The 27,490-nt window shown below is 36.8% G+C and overlaps 1 protein-coding gene and 1 non-coding gene across 16 annotated transcripts in view; one reads left to right on the forward strand and one right to left on the reverse strand.

Moving 5' to 3' along the window:
* CUNH8orf34 (chromosome unknown C8orf34 homolog) overlaps nt 1-27,490 on the forward strand; it is a 413,720-nt gene that overhangs the window by 191,981 nt on the left and 194,249 nt on the right. For all 15 annotated transcript variants that reach the window (XM_069990879.1, XM_069990886.1, XM_069990876.1 and 12 more), the window contains one exon: nt 216-382. In XM_069990879.1, coding sequence (XP_069846980.1) covers nt 216-382 — 167 coding nt within the window. The remainder of the gene's footprint in view (nt 1-215; nt 383-27,490) is intronic.
* Nucleotides 1,017-1,086, reverse strand: Trnaa-ugc (transfer RNA alanine (anticodon UGC)). Its single transcript has one exon. It is a non-coding gene; the product is annotated as a tRNA-Ala (tRNA).

The raw sequence follows: 27,490 nt of genomic DNA on the forward strand, positions 1-27,490 counted from the left end.
GTGCAGAAGTTTTTTATCTCCTCAGTGTTGACATCAGAATTTTCAGTGAGGTATCAAAAGGGGTCTAAAGAAGGACTCTATCTTCATTTTCCATGGTGACAACTTAAAGATAATACGTTCATGTACGTGCCTAACAAAAGGAAAGGCTACAATGAACAATAGTGTATAGATTTCCTTCCTCATCCTAGCTTAACAACATTCATCTATTTCCTCAGCTTAAAGATGGAGCCCAAGACCAAAGGATTAAAACAGCAGCAACAGCAACATAAGAAACTGCTGGCAGCAATGCTGTCTCAGGATTCCTTCGAGTCCATCCACAGCCCTACACCATCCGTCACGGAAGAAGATATTGATAACGAGGATGATGCAATGGAGTTGCTGGGTAATTTTAAAAATTAATCATTTCTATTTTTCTTCTCTGATATTGTAAAAGGGTCCAATGATTAAGATAATTTTTAAGTTTTGAATAGTTTTTGTCTTGGGGGAAAGAAAGCATATTGCATATACATTCTTTACTTTAGACTTTGATGAAGTTGCATGTAAGAAGGACATTGAAGTAACTCAAGCATGTGAAATTTTTATTAGACTGTACTCTGTGCTCTATGTACACAGCACTCTTATCTTCTGATAGCTTAATCAAGCTTTATTCTGTGTGATTGTGATAAAAACTCAAATCTGTCTGCTTTATTCTATAATACTTGCCTTGATCACACCTGCTGTCTGTACATCCAAAATTTATTTTCAGCCCTCACCTAAAGATTTTCTTCTGCTTTAGGCTGCTTTGGAAAGATAGAAAGATGTTGCAAGAGAAAGAAAGAAAAATTAATGTTTTAGGTCTTCCATAAATGATAGGAAAGTTTGCAGAGATTTCAAAGTCTTCAAGAGATTGTTATTTTCATGAAAACCTTATTAATATTGTTTCTGTAAGATACCTTTTAAAATATGTTTAGTGAAGCAAATGTAGGGTTTTTGCCCCAATAGAAATCTTTTTATAGAATTTTTTTTTAATTTTTGCTTATGTGATGCTGGGGAATCGAACCCAGGGCCTCATGCATGCAAGGCAAGCGCTCTACCACTGAGCCACCTTCCCAGCTCTTTTTATAGAATTTTTAAGTGGAGATTCACTTTGGAAAATCAATTTTCTGAAAGAGGGAAATGAAATTTTATTTCATTGTGAGCCACATTAAAAAAAAACCCACAATATGTTTTAACTCAGTGACATTATTTAAACCACCATCAAACAATTTTTGCTTGTAGAATATGGAATCCTAGATGGTCAGGGGAGAACCATCCATTTTCATATTTCTTGGTTTTAAGTATTGTTAATAGTAGTTCACTCTTATAAGGCTACCTGGCTACATAAGGTACAATTGAAGCACATTTCATTATAATAAATCACATATGTCTCCATGCATGGACTTACAAAGGTGTTATTTAGTCAATGACATCAGGCTTGAAGATATTTTCTGATGGCATAGTAACTGTATTCATTCCACTGGATGACAATGTCATGACATTTTCACTATGTGTTGTTGATCCTTGTTTTAAATGATTAAATCTTATCTCTAAATCATTAATGTGGCTGTTGTAACAGATATGGCCATGGTACTTTCAAACTTCTCAACAACATTTTACTGAGCATTTCTATGGTGCTAGGCACTGGGCTTGGTCCTGGGGATGTAAAAATAAAATAATAATGGTATCTGTTTGCAGGAACTTCCTATGTTAGTACACCTGTGATAACTGGATTGAGCCACTGTTGTAGAGAGAGGTAATACAGTGATCAGAGGAAGTTTCACAGAGAGCCCGATTCCTCTGTATCTGTTAAGCACTCGTAGGTGTAAGTTCAGCAGGTGCATCTTGTGAAGGTTTGCTCATATATGTATGGGATCTTTGGTGACTGTGCCTGTCATTCCTCTGCTTGGGTCAGTCATAGTGACTGAGGTGATCAAAGGATTCTTTAAGGAGATTCAGTTGTCCTCTTGCTCATGGAGCTCACTGTATCTCTGCCTCTCTGTTCACACACTCCCACTCTTCCAATTTGGAGACGATTAGGTTTTAGAACCTATCTAAAGATGAGCAATTAATAACTGGTCGTATCCATTTTTTCCCATTCAAGACATATTACTATGTGTACTGAGCAAGTTGGACAATGAGAAATAGTGAAAGGTTTCTACTTTACACGGTCTCACTTTATCTCAGCAGGAGGGGTTGGTTTCTAAGATGAAACTTCCCTGTAATAACATGAATGGTCCACGTATATTGGGGTATCCTCTAACATAATGACATATAAAATTCTCCATTTTAAAAACTGATTGCAGAGAAACAATGATTGTGTCTGTGTGAGGAAAATACAAGTGTTAATTGCTTGATGTTTTGTGTGAAATCAAGTTAAAGTGCAGAGAATGATTATAAGATGCATAGAGGTGCTTGGTACTTAAAATACCTTTTTTGAATCCATAATATGTTGTAGAATGAGTTTGCCACAATATATGTGTTTCTGAGGGTTGCATTTACTGTCATATATGACTGAAACTGGCTGAAAAGTTTATTTATTATGCATGAGAAGTACTCTGTAAACCTTGTAAAGTGATAAAAAGTAAAAGACATAACTATTAGCTGACATAGTATAAAACATTCTTTAATAAAATTGATTTGACTTAAAGGAAAAATCTTTTAGTTGAACTAGTACATGTAAATGAAACTAATGGTCCTTGTTTTGCTTATTAAAATATCTGCCATGGTTAATATGTACTGACTAATAGTCAATTATTCAATTGTTTAATTGTATTTTTGTGGATTTATTTTCTCACATGTATTAGGTAAGTGAAAATATTACAGTACAGACAGTAGCAGTATTTTAAAAGTAGATTTTTTTTCTGTAACAATGTTTTAAATGCTACCTATCAATTTATAGTGCAAAGGTAGCTTAGTATGAAATTAATCAGAGAATAAAATATCCAACTTGCCTGGTGCTGGTGGCTCATGCCTGTAATCCTAGCTACTCAGGAAGCTGAAGTCTGAGGATTAAGGTTCAAAGCCAGCCTGGGCAGGAAAGTCCATAAGACTCATCTCCAATTAACCACCAGAAAACTGGAAGTGGTGCTGTGGCTCAAGTGGTAGAGTGCTAGTCTTGAGCTGAAGAGCTCAGGGACAGCTTCTAGGCCCAGAGTTCAAACCCCACGACCAACAAAATAAATAAATAAATAATCCAACTCTAGGGCTTAATAAAAGGGGATACACCAGTTTTAATACCTCTGGAATTGATTGTAATTATAGAAGATGCTAAAAATACATATCTTGTAAGTCCTCTTCTACTATGTAGTTCTCAGCTATAAATGTAAGACAGTCTTAAATTTTTAGTAAAATACTAAAATGATCAGAATGCAAAAAGATCTTTGCAGAGAATTTTCACATGTTCATAAATAATCATTAAGTTTGAATAAACTTTCAAAATGAAACAACTCATACAATAGCAGAACAGATTTATAAAATTCCTATATATTTTAGTCTACTATTCTCACAGAAGATTAGAGATTTCATTAGTATAAAGGATATTTCAGCTTGCTAATGTGAACTCATTTTATTCTATTGCATGCATGTATTATCTTCATCTTGTTGATAATCAAAATGTAATCCTCTACATGATTTATGTCCCTTTTTAAAAACATCAGAACTATTTGAATGACACTACCTTTATTACATAGTTTAATATTGATTATTACTTGGAAAAATTTTTAGGCCTTCTCAGAATTGACATTGAAGCAAATATATAAAAATTACATTCCAGAGATGATAAAAGAAAAACATAAAAACTATTGTCATGGTTTATATTTTCTGGCTATTTTCTCATAATTACATAAAATTAAAAATTAACACTAAAGTTATATTATTAAAAGCAATCAAGGTCTTTGCAAATAGTGTAAACAAATATTCTTTGTTGAGTGCAGTCATTGAGTTTCTGTGACCTTGACATCTTACCAAATATTGTAAAATGAAAAATTGCCAGGACTCATTAAATCAAGATACTCTTCTGGTAAATTCTTTTTAATTTTGACCAACCTTTCATAAAGCAAACATCTACTCTCTTTTTCTTCCTAAGTTGAGTATATCTTAAGACAGGAAGCTTTCCTCCAATATTTGCAAAATGAGAACATTCATTTCACCTACTGAGTCAAGGTTGTTCTCACTTGATATAAAAATACAAAAAATATGAGGCCTCTGAATTCCTTTTTTAAGTTTCCTTTGCTCCTACCCATCCATATCTCAATATTTTAAGGTATGTAAAGTCCAAAACACAGGGACTATACATACAATGTTTTTCTTTTTTTTTCTTTTGTGGACAATACAATTAGGACAATACAGTTTTGTTTTGTTTTGTTTTGTTTTTGCCAGTCCTAGGGCTTGACTCAGGGCCAGGCACTGTTCCTGAGCTTCTTTCACTCAAGGCTACCCTCTACCACTCTACCACTGGAGTCACTGCACCACTTCTGGCTTTGTTTATGTAGTACTGCAGAATTGAACCCAGGGCTGCAAGCATAATAGTTAAGCAAGCAATCTACCACTAAGCCACATTCCCAGCTCAATACACAATTTTTACTTTAAAATTAGGATTCTTCATTAACATTTTCATTAAGGAGATAGTTTAGTAAAAAAATTTAAAAACCCTAGGGATCTTTCAATATTGCCTGTAAGATTGCTTTAAATACTATTTATCCATTCATTCTGTATAAAACAAAAGCAACTTAATATATAATTAATACATACTGTTAATTAAAACACCCAAATTGGTGATTTTTTAAGATGTAAATGATATGAGATAAAATATCTAACTGAAGTTGGTAAAGAAACTGAATAAAACAATGTCCAAATTACCTCAAGTCTTATCTTCAAATATATGGTATTCTAAAAGAAAAGAAGTCCAGTAGTTTTGCTGGCATTTGAGCATCACAATTACCCAAACATAATAGAAAACCTACATATGTATTTTTGAATGTTTAGTATAACTGAAAAACAGATGATTGTGAAGATATATGAGAATATCTTTTACAAGCTAAATATTCTCTAGTTAAACCCTATATTAGTTTATAACATAAGCTTGGTGAAATACGTCTGCTACAGACTTTCTACCTGCTTCTGAATTCTTTCAGGTAGTGTGGTTTGAACTCAGTGCCTCATAATAGCTCAGTTTGCTTGCTTCTTTGATTGGTGTTGTACCACTTGAACCACACCTGAGCCTGGCTTTTTGTTGGTCATTTGGGAGATGGAATCATGTGGACTTCTATGCCTAAGCTGACTTTGAATCAAGATCCTTCAGGTCTTAGCCTCGTGAGTAGCTGGGATTACAGACATGAGTTGAACCACATTTTAAATGAACATAAATTTAATCTGTAAAGTGCATCTCTGCTTTAAGTACTTGAGTATACTCTTGTTTGTTTTTATAACCTCATGATTGTTTACATTTATGTGGCCTATAATTTTTCACTCTGATCTAATTTAGTGGAGAATAAGATCCATTTACCCTGGTTACAGCAATACTCAGAGTGCTTCTTTCAGACTCCAGGGGCACCGGCTAAGATATGCTAATTTCTCAATTAGCTTTGCCAGTCCATATGTGGCAACTCCAGGAGGCATGAGCTTGTGTTTCTGCCTCCTGAATTCTCTTCCCATGAGGGTTAAAACTGCAAGACAAGCTTCTTTTCTTGGCTCCATGGAGAGAAGTTTTCTGATCCCAGTTTCTAGTCACATTTTAATGTAATTTCAACTCTTTGGGGCTCGCAGGTGTCTGAAGTAGACTTTAGTCCAGTTTCTCACTGTATATAAACTTAAGATCTCATCTGTTTCCTGTGGAAATCACAAATTCTGTGGAAATCCCAAAGGCTATTTTTCTTTATTTCAATTACAGGAATACTTTCTTTTTAGAATTTCTTGAGATAACTTCATTTAATGCTCTCTGTATTTGAAGTAGCAGTGAGCCTGTGACATTCAGCTATACTAGAAGCTTAACATTGATCAGAATGAAATCCAAGTATTACTAGTAAAGTAATATACTAGAAATATGTGTGAAATTTCATCCAAATTATTGACTTTTTTAAAAAAGGAGCACATCTTATGTATGCCATCATCTAATTTTGAAAGTGATTTATTAATATCAGATGAATGTATGAGATTATGAATATTTAAAAATATAAACATTTGTCTTTGTCTTAAACCCAACCAATGCCAACAGCTAACTTTGAGGAATAAAATTATGGAAGGCTCTTTCCATTTTCTACTTTATACATTTCCATGTTGCTTGTTACTTTTTCATTTTACACCAGCCACTTCAAGCAAGAAAAAGACACTAAAGTTACTAAATAGATCAGAATGTTTATAGTTATTAACAGTGAAAATTCTGTAAGCTTCAAGGGCAGCTGGTGAGCGGCTTTGGAGATTTCATATAGCAGGTGAGTCAGAGGGTGACACCACAGCTGGCTTTGAAATGGACCCCAGCACCTGGCACCAAAGCATGAGGTGAAGTGAGCATGAACAGATCAGCACCCAGGACCCTGGAGACCAGAACTATGCAAAGCACTGGACAGCCACAATCATCGGGGAAGTCAGTAGTCTGCTTTGTTCTTCTGGGTGACAACCTTATGACATTGTAAATTTGTTGTAATGGACCACAAAGTTCAATAAATTTTATAATACAAGAATGTCAAGTATAGTAATGCCAGAGGCCATCTGAAAAATAACATTTAAAGATCAATTGAATTTCCTTCATGAAGCTAATATAGATTTAGATTCTGAGAGCCATACATTACCTTTGTTTAGAAGTCAGAAAGGAAGAAATAATGCTGGGTGCCAGTCTCTCATGCCTGTAATCCTAGCTAGTCAGGGGGCTGAGATTCTGACTAGATGTTCAAAGCCAGCCACAGAAAGGAAAGTCCATGAGACTCAGTTAAAGGCCAACCCCAGAAAAAAATCCCATAAGACTCTGTCTCTAAAATGACCAGCAAAAACCCACGGTGGAGGCATGGTTCATGTGATAGTGTATAAGCTGAGCAAGAAATCTGAGTAGGCATGAAGTGTTGAGTTCAAACCCTAGCACTGGAAAGAAAAATACAGTAGGTCATGCAAACATATAATATGTTATTTGTGCTAACAAAATGCTTATTTTTATCACATTTTAGTATGTTAACATCTGTGGAAAAGAATCTTGTCCTTATTACATTCTAATTGAGCATAATTTCAGATTGCATTATTTTCCTATAAGTTAAAATAAAGATTGTTAGTTTCTGTGCTTTGTAATTAACTTGTTACCTTGGCATCCAAGAACTTAGTAAGTCTAGGCAAATAACTTTACACTGGAAAATCCATTAACCTCTGTGGGTGAGTCATTTTCTTGAAAATTAAATTGCCTAATGGGCTGATCCTTTGGAAAACTGATTCTGAGCTTGACTTCCAAAAGCCTAACCAAAATTTCCCTGTTTTTAAAATAAGCTACTTGAAGAAATTCTTCCTAAAGATGTCAAATTCAAATCACTATTTATTTGGCCAATAATGAAGCAAGAAATAAGTGAGTGGTCAAGACAAAACTCTTCCTTCATTATATGGGTACTTATTATATTTCCACTGAGAAACTGCAGGTAAGTAGCATCTCCCTCCCCCATTTGTAATGGACTTTCAGAATATGCTGTTTTCCTTAAAAATTTCCTGCCATCAAACAACCTTGTGACCAAAGTGTGTATCAAATCACTCTCCTACATCAAGAAGAAAAAAATAGATATACATCCCATAGAAGAGTGGAGAGGTTTTGGAACTATTGTAAACTTTGATTATGAGTTCTCTTTAACAGTCAAGCTATAATACCAAATAATCTTTATGTGCTGTTTAATGGTAAGAGATATGAATGATGGAGCCTGACCAGGCAGAGCAGATGTCCACAGCGTAACCACCACAATAATGGACAGACATGGCCCTTGGCAGTCAGAGATGAGAGAGAGGCTAAGAACTGTGAAGAGATGTGAGTCGGTCATAAAATATTTTAGAATATTCTCAGCCTTGTTTTTTTTTTTTTTTTTTTTTTTTTTGCCTGTTAAATAAAATGCCTCTAGAACTGAAAAAAGAAAGTGTGGAAATTTTCTCCTGAACCATGAACAGATGCTTGTATTTCAGAAGTTGCTTCTATATGACTCTGGATTTCATCCATTTCTTCTCATGTGTGAGTCCTGAACTTTGTAGAGAAAAACAATGGGAGAATAGATGCAGATTATACAATGACCCTGAGAAGTTTGTTTTTTTTTTTTGAGGGGGGGTGGTCCAGTCATGAACTCTGAACTCTGGGCCTGGGTAGGCTAGCGCTCTACCACTTCAGCCACAGCACCACTTCCGGCTCTTTTCTTTTTGCTTATGTGGTGCTAAGGAATCGAACCCAGGGCCTCATGCATGCAAGGCAAGTGCTCTACCACTGAGCCAACTTCCCAGCCCCTGTGAAGTTTTGTTTGGAGTGAACACAGAGTAAAATAATCTTGCCCCTTATCCCATGAACAGAGTTTATATGCCCACCAATTTAAGAGTTGACTTAGATAACTATGCTCATGTTTCACTTGCTTTTGTGCTTAGAATATAACTTTCATGACTAGCTTTAAATAAAAATAAGAAAAAGTTAGAGGGCAAGTATACGTTGCACTATTTTTAAAAATACTAATAAAATGCATCTATATTGCCATAAATTGTTCCCACCAGAGTAGTATAATCTCTAACCAAGTAGTTCCTTTAGTTTGTCCTTGTAGAATTGAATTAACTGAGAAATGTTTAAATTTAAGAAGATGGATAATAAGGGCATGAGAAAAGAGACAGAAGTCAAGATAGAGGAAGGGGATGGAAGATCCACTCACACAAATGCTGGAAGAAAGTCATAGTTACTCATAGGTGGACTAATTGCTTGTATGATTTCAATTGCATAACAGTACTAGTGGAGGCTTATGACTTTATTTCCAATTATTAATTACAGTCATTAATTATATGTGCCGTATATTGGGTACTAAAAATACAGAACCAAATGAGATACTACAGGATATACATATATACATCTCTCTCTGTGTGTATATATATATATATATATAAGTATGTATATATTAGTAACAATATATGAAATAGATGAAAGCTCGGTACTAGCTACTAAGGAGACTGAGCTTAGGCAGGAAAGTCTGTGAAACTTTTATCTCCAATTAAGCACCAGAAAAAGCCAGTGGAGCCACAACTCATGTGGTATAGCACTAGCCTGGAGCATAAAAACTCAGAGATAGTGCCAAGGCCATGACTTCAAGCCACAGGACTGGCACATATATATATATATATATATATATATATATATATATATATATATATACATATATATATACATATATATGTATATACATATACATATATAAATTTAATACATAAATGAAATACTAGTAAACAGAAGCATAAAGACAAAGTCAAAATACAAATAGATAAAATTTACGTGGTATAACCAATATTAAAAGTTTGTATAGGACAAGACGCTTAGAGAACAGCGATCAGCTTCGTTTCTGGGGATGCGAGGGCTGACTCTGTGGCTGCTTAGTGGGGTTTTGAGCATTGCATGTGGATTGTCTGTGAGGAGGTTGCATGGAGAAGCATCTGCTATGGCGTGGATAGTAATGCAACACAGTATGAGGTCAGATGTGGGGTTTTGAGGTTATTCTGCTGGTAGCAGAGTGATTGGAGCAAGTCATCTCCAGATGTGGACATTGGACACTAGAGAGAAGATGGTTACACCAGCCAGGCCACTGAGATGAAGGAACCTAAAATGATTCTCCTGGTGAATGTTAGTGTTGCCAACCTAGACGAAGAATGCAGGGAAAAGTACCTTTTATCCCTTAATAAAAAAATTTACCTTTGATATGAAGATAATTTTATGTCATCTTCTACATATCCTGTGAATTAGAAGACATCTGGGTGAGTGTATAAGTGGAGATTAGGTTGATAAAAGGAAACAAGAGAGGAAATTTAGTTTTGAATAGTAAAACTGCTTAGACAACAACATCATATTAAGAATAAAGGGATGGTAATGGAAACTTGAGAAATGGTACAATAGTCATATGGCAGATAATCTTGTCTCCTTAGTTGTCATAATTAAAAATCAGAATAACCCTGCACCACTTAGGGATGCTTTACGTGGCACTTAGGCTTGAACTCAGAGTTCCCTGCTAGGCAACTGCTTTACTACTTGAGCCTTCCCCTTTTCACCTCAGTTAGTTTTTAGATAGGATCTAACACTTCTGTTATAATCCTCTTACCTATACCTTGCAGGTAGTTGGGATAATAGTCATGCACCACACCACCTTTCTTGCTGATTGAGATTGAGTTTTGCTAACCTTTCCCCTATAATATACTGGTGTCAAACCATGATCCTCTTGATTTCCATCTTCTGAGGAGCTGGAATTACAGGTATAAACCAATATACCTAGCCTTAGATTTTTCTTACGAATTAAAAATACTCAGAGTGATATAAAGAAAGAGATTAGTGATCGAACTGGACAAAATTTCCTCTGCTTAGTATAAGCTCTGTGGCATTAATCACTAACCTCTTGCTATTCAAAGGGTCTTCCTGCCCCAGAGCATATTTACAGGCTGAGAGCTGGTAAGCAGTATGGAATCTCAATGCCAACATCAGAGCTGCTGATCATAATCTAGGTGTGCACACTAAGGTATGGAAGTATCAGTTAACTCTTTGTTCCCCTTTTTATTTCATTTGTTTAGTTTTTGTGCCAGGACTGCAGCTTAAACTCAGGACTTCATGCTTTCACGTGGCTTTAAAAAAATTATTGTAAGTGTGATATACAGAGGGGTTACAACTCCATAAGCAAGGTAGTGAGTACATTTCTTGTTGAACAGTGTTACACCCTCCCTCATTTTCTCCTATTTTCCTCCCCCCACCATATTTCCTCCCCTCTCCTAAGTTGTACAGTTCATTTCCACCAAAGTGTCTTGTGAATTGCATTGGTTCACCCTTTATCCTTTGTCTCAGCATTTTGTTATTCCCCTTTACTTCCCTAAATCAGATAAACATATACATGAGACACATGGTACCAAAATCTCATTTGGCTTTTTTTGCTCATGGCTGGTGCTCTAAGCTTTGAGCCACAGCTCCATTTTGAGCTTTTCAGTCTTAGATTGGTCTGCCAGGGCTTGCTCAAAATCTCTATCCTCAGATCTCAGCCTCCTGAGTAGCTAGGATTACAGGTGTGAACTATCATCACCTGATCTGGTAATCTTCTTTCAATTGGAAATCACAACACTATGCACAATTGACAAGAAGTATTAGATAGTGCATGCAACTATTTGGTATAGAAGCCTGGGGTCAAATGAGCTAAAATGCTTATACTGTTTCAACTAAATTATTAAAGACTTACCAATACTAACTGATCTTCCTAAATGAGTTCATTTGTCACATTAATGTTTTCTTTATGAAGAATAACTAAAATCACGCATGCCACATTTCACTTTTTCACCACTTAAACTCACAAAGATGGTTATTTTTTAATCATTAATTCCAGAAAAGAAAATATGTATATAAATATGTGGGGTATATGTTATGTATGTATAATATTTATATCAGGAATACATCTTTTAAAATAATTTATGATGTAATTCCCAGGGAAAAAAAGTATATAACCTTAGCACTAATGATCCAGGAAAATTTCTATGTTGTTTATCTGTATTTTGATCACTCTGGATGGTACTTTGCTTTTTATCTGTTCAGAGAAATATTGCATGGTTTAAAGCTATACTATGGGCATTCTTAAAAATATTTTACTCTTATTTGCTCAGATTTGATTACTGTGCTTTAGTGTGCCATAAACAATAAGTTTCGGTTTTATGCCTGCTGTCTGGTTCCTAAAAGTGGTAAACTCAGCAGGATTTCATTGTGATGATCGTTGCTTTGAATCTGGAAAATTTTATGTTTCAAAACAATGTGGGATAATGATAATGCATGGCCTACTTTCTATGTGAGGCTGGAGTTTGCTTATTATTTCAGTCTTCTGATGCAACCTCTCTGGCTCCCCCTTTTTTTTTTTCGGTGATGGGGCTTGAATCTGGGCCTGGGCGCTGTCCCTGAGCTCTTCAGCTCAAGGCTAGCACTCTACTACTTGAGCCACAACACCACTTCTAGTTTTCTGGTGGTTAATTGGAGATCAGAGTCTCATGGCCTTTCCTGCCTGGGCTGGCTTCGAACCATGATTCTCAGATGTCAGCCTCCTGAGTAGGATTACAGGCATAAGACACCAGCGCCAGGCTCTGGGCTCCCTTTTCGATTCAGCTTTCTTTCATGTACTTGATTGCAGTACTATTGGTTCTCAAAATCCTCTTTCCTTCTGCTACACACTGGTTTTTGTTGTTGTTCTTGCATATGTGTGTGTGTGTGTGTGTGTGTGTGTGTGTGTGTTTTCTGCCACTCTCACAAAGTCCTGATGTTTAGGACTTTAGCTTAATCACCTCTTCAAAAATCAACTCTAATTAAATGTATTCTTAAATTGATTTTAGTCTTTTCCTTGTTCCTCTATATGCTGCTCCCTTACCTGGCTAATTCCTGCTAAGTGCAGAATAGACTGCTCTTTCCATCGCCTTCATTTAGTCTGTGTCTTGTTACTTGCTTTAGTTCAGGAAATGTGAGTGGAGATGAGGATGATCCATTTTCAACACTAGATCACCAGCACTCACCATGTTTCCGCTTTCCTCTGTGTCATTGCCATTCCCATACTCAGAATGTGCACAGATAAGGAGAGAGGAGACATACATGGAGACAACTGAGGTCTAGTCTGCAGCTTAGCCCAGGCCTCCATCTTGTAGTTGTCTCAAGTGATCTGGAGATGCACAATGTCCTATAGTTCCAGAGAGACCACAAGGATGTGAGGGCTAGCCCCTGGGAAGATGCATCCTGTGTGCTATTGGCATTTGGCTTTTTCTGTCATCCAATTCTTAACATCATCTAGATCCTCTGTGGTAGATCTCCATGTCATTTACTTATTACATTCTTTTTCTGAATGTAATCTAAATATGAAGTCTTATACTGATGCCCATTAAACTTCAATCTATTCATTAGGCCTTTTGTATTAGACAATCAAAAGTTTATCTCATGAAATAGACTTTAAGAATAAGAGACCTGTATTCAAACAATTGTTTTAAAGTCTTTATGCTATGTTTCTCTCTTGACAGTTTTTCATTGAGCATTAGATGAGAACTTTCACAATTATTAAAACAAATATAAAAAAATGGTGCTAGTCCTGCGGCTTGAATCCAGGGCCTAGCTGCTGTCTCTGAGATTTTTTTTTTTTTTTCTCAAGGTTAGTGCTCTGCCACTTGAGCTACAGATCCACTTCTGGCTCTTCAGCAGTTAATTGGAGATAAGAATCTCATGGACTTTCCTGTCAGGATTAGCTTTCAAACCAGGATCCTCAAAGCTGAACCTCCTGAGATTACAAGATTACAAGTGTGAGCCACTGGCACCCAGCTAAGTTAAATCCTATTACCCATTATTTCCCAGATTCATTTTGCTACTGGATTATTTTAAAGTCATGTTAGTGGTGTTCTATAAAACTAGTGTTTTGCTTCATATATTTTGTGAATTGTTGACTCCAATCTAACAGATTGTTAAGCTTTTATTTTATTTTCCTACAATATTACCTATTTCCATATTTATATTAATATGAAAATAGATATTTGGCTGGATGCAGGATACAAAGTAGAAATCTTCTTGTTTTCGACCCTGATTACATATTCTCTAAATGTATTACGTCAGAAAGTATTCATTTGCTTGACATCTCATCCATTCTCCTTATCAGGCTGTTGCTTTTCAGTTTATATGACTCCTTTGGGATCTGTAAACTGCATAGGTTTCTAATGGCTCATACTGTCACCCAACTACTTGTGTTATACCACAGTCCCTTTGTGTTCTCAATTGCTATGTGTTACAGGCTGCAGTGTGATACTTTGGATAAGATAATGTCAGTATCATTAGAGATGGAGGCCTGTTTGTCTTCTTATGATAGAATTGCAGCAAAATCAAAAGATCATTTATTGGAACAGTGATGTGTCATTTCTAATGCAAAATGGTGACTCATCTTAAGTCTGTGTCAGGACAGAAATGCTTACCCCTACTAGGGACACAGCCCACCAGTAATGGAGCCCTGTGTTAAGTATGAACAGAGGTGAATTGATGCTTTCATATGCCTCATGCTTTAAGGGATCTACTTGTTTTAAAGAGCTTTAGTCTCTAGTCTTCAGGATTCTAGCATTTTTGTTGGGGTATAAAAGTTATCATTGGCTCTTAGTGAAAAAGGAAGTTATTAACCTCTTTAAATTTTGATTTCCTAAATTGTAGCTGATAATGCATACCATCTTTGGATGATGGAAAGATATAATACTATTATTAAGGATTTTTTCTATTTTACTAAAATTGTGCTATTTGGATATCAAACAATGTCTATCATTACCAACATTTCGGAGGGCCTCTACAATAACCTTGTTTTTATTCCTACCCTAGTAATCCTTTCTAGCATCAACTAGATGTTTCCTTAATACATATATACCTTATTTAATATGTTTAATTATTTAATAATTTTTTTATTTAATAATTTAATTATTTAATAATTTTCTTGTCTAAAAATTGTGATTATTAAGATATCATAAATATATACATGTATTTAAAAACAATGGCTTTTTCTGAGAATTTAAATCATTTTACATGCTATGATAAAGGATAAAAGAAGAATAGTAAAATATATCCATTTACCATGCAAGGAAATTTTTCTTCTTCTGAATATAATACAAGCTTAGACCTGGAAAGTTATTGAAATAAAGTCTTAAAATCGTTTAATATCATAGTTATGGACGGAAGACCCTTTAATAGAAGTCGCCCTACTTACTCGCTCCTCAGTAGACATACTTTTTTCAATAAAATCATCTAAGAATTAATTAATAAGTCTATAATAATTGGAGGCATTGTTTAAATATTGTGTTTGATGGAATGATACAGTAATAGTTAAAAGTGACAAAGGCCTGAGGGAGTCAACCATTGTGTAAGCTCATGGTGACTCTGACATTTGATAAAAGTTCCTCTAATCAAGGTTCATTCTTCGACTTGACTTTTAACTCAAGTAAAACATTTCTGTGAAAATCTCTTAGATAAGAAACATTGAAAGGTAAATTATCTTCTAAAAATAGCTCCCTGTTGTCATATTTGTAATCAAGGAGACATAGAAAAAAATCTACAAATATAATTTGGAAATTTTGTCAAAGCTTAATATAAAAGAGTACATTAAAATGCACAGACATCAATTTATTATTTTTAATTTAAATCGAATTGTTTGGTGATAGCACATGCCTTAACCGTAGGTAAGGCAGGAAGATCACAAGTCTGGAGGCAAATTGGACTAATAGGGAGATCTCAAGAAAAATGTGATTACTTTACAAAAGATTGTGTCTTTATGTTTATTACTGGGGTGGTCAAATGGAATGTATTTATAAGTATATTAAAATTGCCAGGCGTCAGTCGCTCATGCCTATAATCCTAACTTCTTAGGAGGCTGAAATCTGAGGTTGATTAGTTGAAGCCAGCTCAGGCAAGAAAGTCAGTGAGACTCATCTCCAATTAACCACTGAAAAGCTGCACGTGGAGGTTTAACTCAATTTGTAGAGCACTAGCCTTGAGCAAAAACAGCTGTGGAACAGCACCCAGACCCCAAGTTCAAGCCCCAGGACTGCCCCTCCCCAAATGCTTTATATATGTTAACTATAAGACTACTACTTAAAAGGATACAGTATCAATTTGCAATCTCAGTAACTAAAAGGAATTTACTAAGCCAGGAGTGGTGGGTCATGTCTGTAATCCCAGCACTTGGGAGGCAGAGGCAAGAGGATTTCAAATTTGAAGCTAGCCTGGAAAAGAGTGAAACCTTATCAAGAGAAACAAAATAGAATGAGATGAAGGTGGAGACTGAGGGGATGAGGGAGAGAGTAGAGAAGAAAGAATCTCAAACTCCATTCAAACTTGATAATTCATAATTTACATTTTATAAAAATCCAACTTACATATTATGCAATTCTTAAATAATTTTAATCTAGTTTAAAACAATTGAAATTTAAACATGTACTGTTATCACAAAGTGTGAGAAATGTATATATATATATATATATATATATATATATATATATATATATAGTGTTAAATGTAAGTGTGTAACAAAGTTAAACTTCCCTCTAAATCAATATTACTTTTAACAATTTTTAAGTTTCTTTTTAGGCATTTGATCCTGGAAATGACCAAAATATATTTAAAATTTAAAATTACAAACTACAGTACAAGTAAGAGATATTAAATTATATATTTAATTATACATTTTAATTATATGTTTAATTATATATTTAATTAAGAAGGTGATGAATCAGAAAAATAAAAATGTACATTTCTTCTTGCTTTAAATTTGTTCTACATTACCACCACTAGAGGGTGCTCATGTTTTTGATTTGCAGTCTCAAGAAATTAAATGTGGATCATTTTTTGAACAGAAAAGTACGAAGATGTGTAACATAGAAGTGAACTCCACATGGGGAAAAACAGACTTTTAAAATGGAAAGCTTTATATAAAAAGAATAGTTTTAAAACCCTATTATGTATTTCTCCATAGAGAAAATTTTCTACAAAGTTCAAAGACATTATTTGGCATGTAAACATCAGATCAAATATTCTGTAATGTGAACAGTGGTTATTGTATGAGGCTGTTAGGAGAGGTTACTACTACCTCTGCATACTATAAATTTTGTCTATCAGATCTTCCAATTTTGGCATAAGATCTTGCTTAGAGAAAAAAGATACTAGACTAACAGTTCATCGAACAGCCACAATTCCAAAGCATCTGCTTTTACTTTCCCATTTAGAGTATTTGCTGTTACCAGTAGTCCTCTTTTCCTGAATATGTACACCAATCTAGGCTTTTTCTTTGTTAAGGGATAAGAGAACTCTCAGGCTAAGAAGTACACACCAACCTCATTAAAACAACTCTCAGTGCAGGCCAAGTGTGGTGGGTCCAACCTGTAATCCCAGCTGCATGGGAGGTGGAGATCCAGGGATTATCATTCCACATCAGCCTGGATATACAAATTTGAAAGACCATCAACCAATGGCTGGGTGTGGTGAGGCATGTTTCATTTCCGCTTCAGGGTAGAGAGAAGATGGTAGCTCAGGCTGGCCTGGGCATAAAGTAAAAGTTCTGCCGTGAAAGTAACCGATGCAAAGAGGGACAGGAGGAATGGCTTGATTGGTAGAGCACTGACCTTGAATTGATTTAAAAAATAAGTATAATTAAATACAAACCAACTCAGTGTAAATTCTCTGAAATTTGTGAAGAAAATATTGCTTTTCTTGATGTCAATATGAAAATTAAAAGGCAAAACCTCTATGTATGCAGACGCTGTTCTGACCCCTGCCCTCCTGCTTCCTGTCCCATAGAATTCTGACAGTGTTTTCAATGGCCATTACCTGTTGCTGGGAGGAACAGAAACCTGTGTTCTTTTGATTCATCCTCTTATAATAAGAGAAGCTGGAATTCCTAAGCAACCAAATTAACCAAATTCCACAGGAACACACAGAGAAAAATCATCTAATGGAAGCAAAATTTTAGGATGTGCTTTTGTAATGCATGTCTACTCTTCAAAATGGAAATGGAAATGATCAATAGGGGCCCTGAGCCCTCATAAATTTTGTACTTCAGTATAATGACCACTAAACTCATTCCTTTAATTAAACGCATTCATTAAATTTCTCCCCCAACAATGCCTACCCTGTTTTGGCCAAACCTTGACCAGTATCTTGAACTTTATTGTCTACACATACTAGTCCAATAGCTTGTTTTGTCTCTATAAAGGCAAATCACAAAGTCAACTTTTCTACATAAAAAGAAAAAAAATATAGTGTCTTCGATCTGGATATTCAAGCGTGTGCTCTGCAGTTGGGCGAATGCTATACACCTGGGAGCATGCTGGAAGAACACACCTGCGGCCCAGGGCCATTCATGATCAGAGAAGACCAAATGCGTGAATTTCACACCAAGGATGGCAAGTCCTGCACATGTGCGTTTTCCTCTGCTGCAGCCTCAGCTCGCAACGGTCACCTCTAAGTGTGCCAAGCAGTTCCCTTGGCCCCAGACTGCCTAAGTCACATTTCCAATCCAGTCCTCCAGGGAACCCCCGAGCATAGATTCAGATTAGACCTATTCATCATGCCTTATCGTAGCCATATAGGCTCATGTTATCAGTTTTGTTCCTCCTTAGAGAAATCTAAGACAAATTATTTTATAAATAACGGCTTATAGGAGTACTACAACTGGGTTACTGGTGCTCAGCTACTCAGATTTGGGCTGGCCCAAAGAAGAACTGCTAGACATCATGAGGAAGGATGGCCATGCTTTAGTTAAAGTGCTCTTGTTCACACACTCATCCTGGCACACTGATCATAGGCTTATCTTCTGCCAGGCACCAAGCCAACAAACACCTCACTGTCCAGTAATGGTGCCTGTTTTATGCTCCAACAAGGTAAAAGTGGCATCTGGCTAAGAATGCCCACAAAAGACCATGTATGTGCACCAATCTCAGGACTACATGTACTTAAGGTCATACATGTGCACATGACTCAATGTTCTATAGATATGCTGAACCAGCTGTATTCCAGTCCTTGAGTTGTGTAGGCCCCAAACCCTCCAAACGTTAGAGGTGAGAAAGTCTAGCTCCATTTACCCACCAGAAACACAAATTCCTATTAAATATGGAAACTAGATCAAGGGATTATGCACGCGTGTGCACGCACACACGCACGCCCATACACACACACACACACACACACACACACACACACACACACACACACACACACACACACACACACACACACACACAGGATTATTCATTGCCAGAACCATAAAGAATGTTTTGCCAAAAAAAGTCCCTGTAAGAAAGGATTTTTTTTTCCCTTAAATAAAACAGAATGCTAGAACCCAGAGCATATAGGTCATGAGAGGTCATCAGAGCCCTGCCTTTTTTATTATAAAAGAAAGAGGAAGAAGAGTAGGGAGAAGGGGAGAGAGGAGACCGAAAGTACTTATTCTATTTGCTAAATAGTTGGTTATTTATATAATATTACATTAATGTTAATCATTAGACTTGATTTCTTTTTGGCAATTATTTCACTGGAAGTAATGAAAAATCTAGACATTTCATAGTAAATTTATCAATAACATCATACTTCAAGTCCTAATCAGGTTGCTTCACATTCCAAGTCTGTTCTAGCTTTAATTGCATTGCAGAGGAAGACGGGTCACAAGAACATTATGGTAGAGGATTTTAGTCATTAGCTTAAATCTTCCAGTAAAATTCAGTACCCAGCATTAATAAATCATGAGAAAATAGTCTTGATTGTTTTTGAAAAAATGCAAACATGAGTTATTTGACTCAAAGGTTTTAATTTAATCTAAAATATAATTTTCTTCAGAGATGGCTCTTCTTCCAAATAAAAAAGATACCATTTTGCTTCCTGAGGATGGAATTACCTACTCCCTAGGCTTTGACCTTGTTGTGATCCAAATCTTCATCTACTTTAAATTCCCAGTGTCTAGAACATGTTTGGAACCTAATGTGGTGAATTACTTGATGTTGAGTGCAGGAAACCCCCTAGCTATTTCAAGTGCAGAGTGATTTAATACAGAGGATTAAGTATAGTTTAGAAGAGAAAGATTTTCCTCAACTCTCTTAGAGACCTGGGCTGGGTCTGAAAGGAAATCTGACAAAGACAGATTAACCCAAGGAAAGCATTACTCAGTAAAGTTTATGTGGAAGGAAATGAAGACTTGTATATATTTATGCTGGGTTAAATGAAGACATGGATCAATGTGGAGAAGGATAGAAGAAGAGGATGACTTGATGATAATCAATAGGATGGCTTAACCAGACCCATATGTTCAGATTTGTTTGTATCGGTTGTTTCTCCTGAGTACAATGAAGACCTTCTAGAAGGAGGATATTAAAATCTCCATTAGGAGAAAGGAAGGATGAGTTTAATGCTTAACTTTTAATGTTCTGCTCCAAGGAGGAAAAGCCAGAGGAAGGGGAAAGTTTGACCATGACCTTTCTGCTTTGTGCTGTTTCAAGTGCCGAGGCGCTGGCTGTATGGTGGAGCAATGTCCTGACCTCCATCAGACGAAAACCAAGTCACTGGAACAGAGGGAGAGGAACACAAGTCAAGGATGTGCTTAATAGTGCTGTAAAGTGGTTCCTGAGGATGCTGCTACTCTGCAGAGGTAAAGACGCTGCACAAAGCTCTGCCCAGTTGTGCAGGTCCTGCAGTCCCCACAGCTGCTAACTGGCAGTGGGATGCAGCAGATGGAGGCTGGCAGTTGAGCAAGTTTGCATCCCAGAAGCCTGCTTTCACTACTGAAGAGACCTCTGGTCTCTTCCCAGTGTCTCTCACTGGCAGAACCTTGCAAGAGAGTCTCAATAAAATAATTCTTAGGTTTTCAGGTCCTGTGAAATTTGAGAAACAAAAACAGCACTAAAAATAAAAGAATGGGTGCTGAGCAGTATAGGGAAGGAAAAAAATCATTTTTCTGTACCCATTTGGGTGTAGAGAAGCCCGACAAAAGATAGAATAAAAAGAAACAAATGAAGTTCACTAACATGTATAGAATGACCTGGGAGAAATCCAGTTTGTAGTTATAATGCTCCAACTAAATCAATGGAAAAAGTGCATGAGGAGGTGACCAGGAAAAACAGCATGAAGGGGAAGGTGACCCAGCTTTAAGTCAGTGACTTCTCCTGGATAAAACTCACCACATGATTTAATCCTCTTACTGTAAGGGGAAGGGAGATGGGGAAGGGGAGGGTGAAAGGAAGAAAAGGAAAGGGAGGATAGGGAGAGGGAGAAGGAGACCCCTTTACAAATGGAAAGGTCTTTTATAGATGTGAATTTCCCTTACAAAAGTGTAACTTAATGTTGTTTTCAAAGTATTTCCTATTCTTGTTCCTTAACATAGGCAGAAATTCATGTTTATGCCACAAAAGCATTTTTAGGATGTCAGATCTGGGTCTCCTGCTGTCATGTTTTGGAATGACATGTTATCACCTCCTACAGCAGAAGTAGATAATAGTCAAAATGTAAGGGACAAAAGGGCTGATTTACAGGAGAAGAGAAATACTTCTCTTTAGTATTTTAGGGCCAGAAAGTCATTATGAATTGGCTTTCTGGAATCCCCTGAACACCAAAACCCACTTGGGGGAATTCTGTTTTTGGGGGGTCCAGTCCTGGGGCCTGAACTCTGGGCCTGGGCACTGTCCCTCAGCTTTTCAGCTCAAGGTTAGCGCTCTACCACTTGAGCCACAAGGCCACTTCCGGCTTTTTTCTTTTTGCTTATGTAGTGCCGAGGAATAGAACCCAGGGTCTCATGCATGCAAGGCAAGTGCTCTACCACTAAGTCAACTTCCCAGCCCGGGGAATTCTTATGTAAGATGATATATTGTTTACATATAACCTATACACCTCTTTACTCATCTCTAGATTACTTTCATCATTTCCAAGTTATGTATTAAACCTAAAGGAATAGGAATACTATGTGATTACTATGTTGTATTGTTTAGGAATGGTGACAAGAAAACAAAAGCTGTGCATGTTAAGCATAGACACAGTTTTCCCCTGGGGTGTGTGTGTGTGTGTGTGTGTGTGTGTGTGTGTGTGTGTGTGTGTGTGTGTGTGTGTGTGTGTGTGTGTGTGTGTGTGTGTGTGTGTGTGAATCCAGGGCCTTGAACTCTGGGCCTGGTTGCTGTCCCTGAACTTTTATGCTGAAAGCTAGCACTCTACCATTTGAGCCACAGCTCCATTTCCAGCTTTTTGAGGTTAACTGGGGACAAGGGTCTCACAGACTTCCCTGGTCTGGCTGCTTCAAACCATGATACACAGATCTCAGCCACCTGAGTAGCTAGGATTACAGGCATGAGTCACTAGCACTGGGCTTTCCTATTTTTAATCAGTAGCTGTTTGAATCTCCCTGTACAACTATGTAATTTCTATCTCTATGTTCACTAAAGCTTAAAGAATTTAGTGAAGCTGGGCACCGGTGGCTCACACCTGTAATCCTAGCTAAACAGGAGGCTGAGATCTGAGGATCATGGTTCAAAACCAGCCCAGGCAGGAAAGTCCGTGAGACTCTTATCTCCAATAAACCACTAGAAAACTGGAAGTGATGCTATGGCTTAAGCAGTAGAATGCTTGCCTTGAGCTGAAGAGCTGAGGGATAGTGCTCAAGCCCAGAGTTCAAGCCCCACGATTGACCAAAAAAAAAAAAAAAATTTAGTAAATCCAGTTTGCCCAATTTCCAGATATCTACTTCAACTTTTGTTGCTGGATCCAAGTTTGTCTGCTCTTTGTTTGGAAACTAATGCTTGGAGAGGATGTTAGATTTATTCAATGCAAGTATCTAAGAAGATGGAGTGGGAGCTATTTTATTTTGTAAAAGTGCAGCTCAGGTGAATGAGATGACTTTATGGGGAGGGAAGGCAGCATGGTGGGACCGTGGGCCATGAGCTGAGTGGGGTCTTCACCATCCAAAATGTCTTTGTTCTTTGGCTGGAGCACCAAAATCAACCTTGACTTTTACTTACACCTCTTCAGATGAGCACATCACATTTCTGTGAGTTCTGCATCGTTTGATACCTTCTGATACAGAAGTGGCCAAGGTTCCATGTTCTGTACATGTAAAGAAAGATGATTTACAGTTACTATCTTAATCATTTGGATGGCTTTGCAATTTAGAATCTCGAGGGAAAGAGAAGGAAAGTAACTGAAAAGGACAATCACAAAAGAGTAAAGGAGTAATCACTGTTAAGTGAAAATCCACTTTCAGATCTTCACTGTGATATTTTTTCAATGTATTACTACAGTGTCTCCAAGAGTCAATAGATCAAGTAGGTTAATGTTTCTCACCAAAGGTATAAATCTATATTCATGTCATCAATAACTAAAGATTTTTGTAATTCATAGCTATAGATGGTTAGAGAACAAAAGACTATACATTATGACTTTTTATGCTGGAATGAATCAAAAGTTCTAAAACAATATCACATTTATCTCATTTTTGTTTTAATTCATATTGAGAAAGTTTTTCTAAAACAGTGTTACTATTTTAACTTGTTTTAATTTTAATTCACATCTGAGTAAAAGAGACAAAAAGGTTTTCTAAAATGATATTGTATCTCTTGGGCTGGGAAGGTGGATCAGTGGTAGAGCGCTTGCCTTGCATACATGAGGCCCTGGGTTCGATTCCTCAGCACCACATAAGCAAAAAGAAAAAAAGCCGGAAGTAGCGCTGTGGCTCAAGTGGTAGAGCTCTAGCCTTGAACTGAAGAGCTGAGGGACAGCACCCACGCCCAGAGTTCAGGCCCCACGACCGGACCCCCCCAAAAAAATATTGTATCTCATTTTATTTTCATTTATGAGAGAGGGAGAGAGGGAGAAAAATGAAATGTCTACCCAAAGCATGTGGCTAATATCTGATCATCTTTTTAACCAATTCCATTTTCTTTGGTCAGTAGATTTTACTAGTAATTGTGAGTCTTAAAATATATTATTTAATCTCAAAAAGTTTCTAAAAATTCTGCAAATGCCTATATATGTTCTTTGTCATAACAGTAATATATATATTATGAAAGAAAAATGTTTAAAAGTTGCTGATGTAGATTATGAAGGAAAACTTCTCTGTGGATTCATAGGTCATCATTGAATCCATCCATTCCATACTTATCAGGTGCCTCCCATTTTTAATGTATGGCATAGATAAAATTAATAACTTTCCTAACCTTTGTATGTTGGCTTCATATAGCTCTGCCCATTGTATACCCTAAACTCAATCTACATTGTTGCTGAAATCCCTCCATCCTAATTGGAATCCAATCAAAGAATGAACACAAACAAGGGGAGATGAGCAAAAGAGAGTTTGCCATATGGGTATCCAGTCTCCTGTGTAGGTGAGCTGTGTTATCCTACCAACTGAGATACATACCTTTCTCTGGAAATCCTTATATGCATATAAACATGCATTTCCATATGTATATTTGGAATATATAAACACACACAATTCTGTATCTCCAATGTCCTATCTCTTAGGTACCAAATGGACAGGGGTGGGGGGGAAACAAATGTACGAACAGCTGGGAACCATTAGTCATAATCATAGCCAGGATCAAGGGGGGAAGAAAAAACAGCAGGTGGAGCATTCCCTCTGACAAGAGTGTACAGAAATCTGGAAAGAGAAACGTTGTTTAAAACATGGGTCTTAAAATAAATCATGACTATAACTTCCTCTGGTCTTGGTGTTCTTTCTTTTCTTTCTGTCTCTTTTTTTAAAACCTAGCTTGTATAACTTCAAATTGAATATTTGGCATGATAAAAATAATAAACACGAGTTGAGTTGTGATGGAATGTAAAGGATTCCACAATGAACATAGACTTGATACAACCCTTTACCTTTGGCTCTGTAGTCTACGAACTGCCATAACAATGTCTTATTTTCATGTTTGTTTGAAAGTAGAGCTATGGAAATAGGACTAGATGGTGAAGTAGAGTTCCTGGAATTTAATGCAGGCCTCTCATGGTGTGGGCTGGGGGGGGGGGGGGGAAGGGGGCTACTGACTCCCTCTAGATCTCAAGTATTAAGACTTCTGAACTTGAGCCCTTTTTGTTATAAAACTCATTGAGTGTCAAGCTCAATGTTAAGGATAGAAAAGAGGCAATTTTTTTCCTTGTCCATCCTAAAGCTCATGACCAATAATCCTGTAACAATAGAAGGGTTGTCTAGAGGTTTGGAGTGGGGAAATATGACAAATATATTTGATCCTAGTTTTAGGTGATAATAGGAGCCTATAGATTGAGTACCTCTATTGAAGACTGTGGGCAACTATGCATATTGAAGCTTAGGTTTAATCAAGCAGAGTCAGTCATTAACCATGTGGTTGATATGGTCCAATGGTCAGAGGAATAGCCCAGAAAAGTCTGTTCCGATTTGACCCTTCCATCGTAGGATTTCTTCCTCATAGCTTTCATTATTATGACCATTATTATGTACTATATGAAGAGAGACCAGAGAATTTCCTTATGTTCAGCTTCACTCAGAAATATGGGGAAAGCTAGAGTGAAATGTGTATGTTTTAAGGCTGGCTTTGGGGAAAGGCAGTCCTAGTTTCTAATACCTACACTGGGGAACAATTCTAGTTCCTATGGTTTACCTTGGAAGAGAATGAGAGGAGACAGACAAAAAGGACAGAAGAAGGTCAGAAAGAAACTTTACCTCTGAGGCCTTCACTTCTAGATATCATTATCTCAGCCCAACAGCAGCATTGGATAGTGTGCAGAAATGAAAAGGTCTGAGGAGTTGACTCACATTGCCCTTCGGGTGCTTACATTTCAGTTTATTGAGCAAAGTAGGGAAACAGCAGTGTGGTGGGTACATCCTCAGATGAGAGAGGAAAGGAAAACCATAACGTTGCTTCTTGGAAATGATGCAAAAGCTTTCAAAGACTTGAGAAGAATTTTATAGGATAATTTGTAAATTTACTTTGATCAAGAATGAAGCAAATGACATTTCTGGTATATGGATAAACAAACCTATAATACTCACATTGGACAAAAGAAGTATAGTAAGTTAAATATTGTGGAGACAGTTTGTCTGCAGTGTAGTGCCTGTGGTAGTTTGCATTTTGTTTGGCTGTAGGAGGGTATTATGTTAGTTATCTATATTTATGTCACAAACCATCCCAAACTTAATGGCTTAACTTACTATTTCATAGTTGAGGTGGTCCAGGCATGTTTGGCTTAAGGTCATAAATGACTACAGTCAGTGGGCAGTCAGGCTGATTGTGGTCAGAAAGCCTATTTTCAGGGAGGTCCATTGACATATCTGTCTTTAGGAGACTTTTAATGTCTCTCCACAAGCTACTGAAGTTTCCTCATGACATGGCAGAGAGCGTGAGAGACAGGAAAAGACAGAGATGACCCCAGACAGAGGCAGAAATGATAGAGATGTAGACAGAAACAGAGAAAGACCTACAGAAGCTGCAATGTCTATGAGCTAGTCTGAAAACAACACACTATTACTTCTGGCCTGTTCTCTGTGACTGTCTCATTTCAACCCTCATACCCTATGGGAAGAGGTACATGAGGAAGTGGTTACCAAGAAATAGAAACTTTGGGCACTATCTTAGAGGCTGGCTATTACAAATACTGACTATAAAATGCAATGCTGAGAAATGAAGGTGGATGGGGTTCTGATTATATTTTTTATATAATAGAGAGAAAAGATTATATATATGAATGAGGAAAGATTTCATAGAGAAAATATGATCTACAGCTGGTTTTGATCACACACCTCTACATAACAGGAGGAATGAGAGCATTAAAACACACATGTTCATTTGGTAAGTCTACAAATTATATTGTATGTTGTTAGTAACATCTCAGAGAAATATGTACCTACAGAAAAAGAAATTTGTATTCCTTGTTTGATGTGATTGGGCTGCTTTCTGTCTCAATGTCATTGGCAAAGATCTGGTTTTATACAGAGGTACTTCTGCTACTTTCTTGTCTGCTGTGTTTTAATGATTAGTAGCATTAATCTGGAAGTTATATTCACAAGTCTTTTAAGTAGTTCCCCTACTTTGTGAGAGTTAGTTAAACTAGACAATGAAATCTACTAATCTACTTAAGCAAACTGGGTACACTATAATTCCTTGTTACTCACTGAGAATGAATGGACACAGAGACACCACGGAGTGCTCTGCTCAGTGGAAATCTTACTCCACATTTAACGTACCCCACATTCTCCTGGAAATGAAACTAAGAGCACAGCAGGGTTGATATGTAACTCTGTTGAAGGTTGACTTCTTTCTCTTTGCATGTTTAATATTTCCTCTGTGTCTTTTTGAATCTATTTTGTGGCCAATTTTTCTTTTTCAAAACTTGAATTACTTTTTGTGAGCAAAGGACTTACAGGAACTATGGCAAATGATGGCCCAGAACCAAATTCAACTCTTTGCTTCTTCTTATACATAAAGCTTTATTAGAGCTCAGCCACACATATTAATTTGCATGTGTTCTATGGTTACGTCCTGCTACAATGACAGTTGCAATGGGTCTCTATGGATACAAAGATAAATGTATTTTCCATGTAATCCTTCTCAAGATCTGTTTGCCTACCCCTGTTCTAGAGTCTTTAAATGAGTGTTCAGAACCAGGTCATTTTGAAAACTGAGCAACCTAGTGACAGGTTAATCACATCTGTGCGTGAACTAGTTTCTTGATCTGTGGCCTTGTGACTTTGGCCTAATTGCTTACTTTCTTAGAGTCATACTTCTATAGTCTATCAGAGGCCCTGAGGAGGACATACGATTT

The sequence above is a fragment of the Dipodomys merriami genome, unplaced genomic scaffold (assembly GCF_024711535.1).
Source record: "Dipodomys merriami isolate MVZ:Mamm:240054 unplaced genomic scaffold, mDipMer1.0.p SCAF_4, whole genome shotgun sequence".
Classification (NCBI taxonomy): domain Eukaryota; kingdom Metazoa; phylum Chordata; class Mammalia; order Rodentia; family Heteromyidae; genus Dipodomys; species Dipodomys merriami.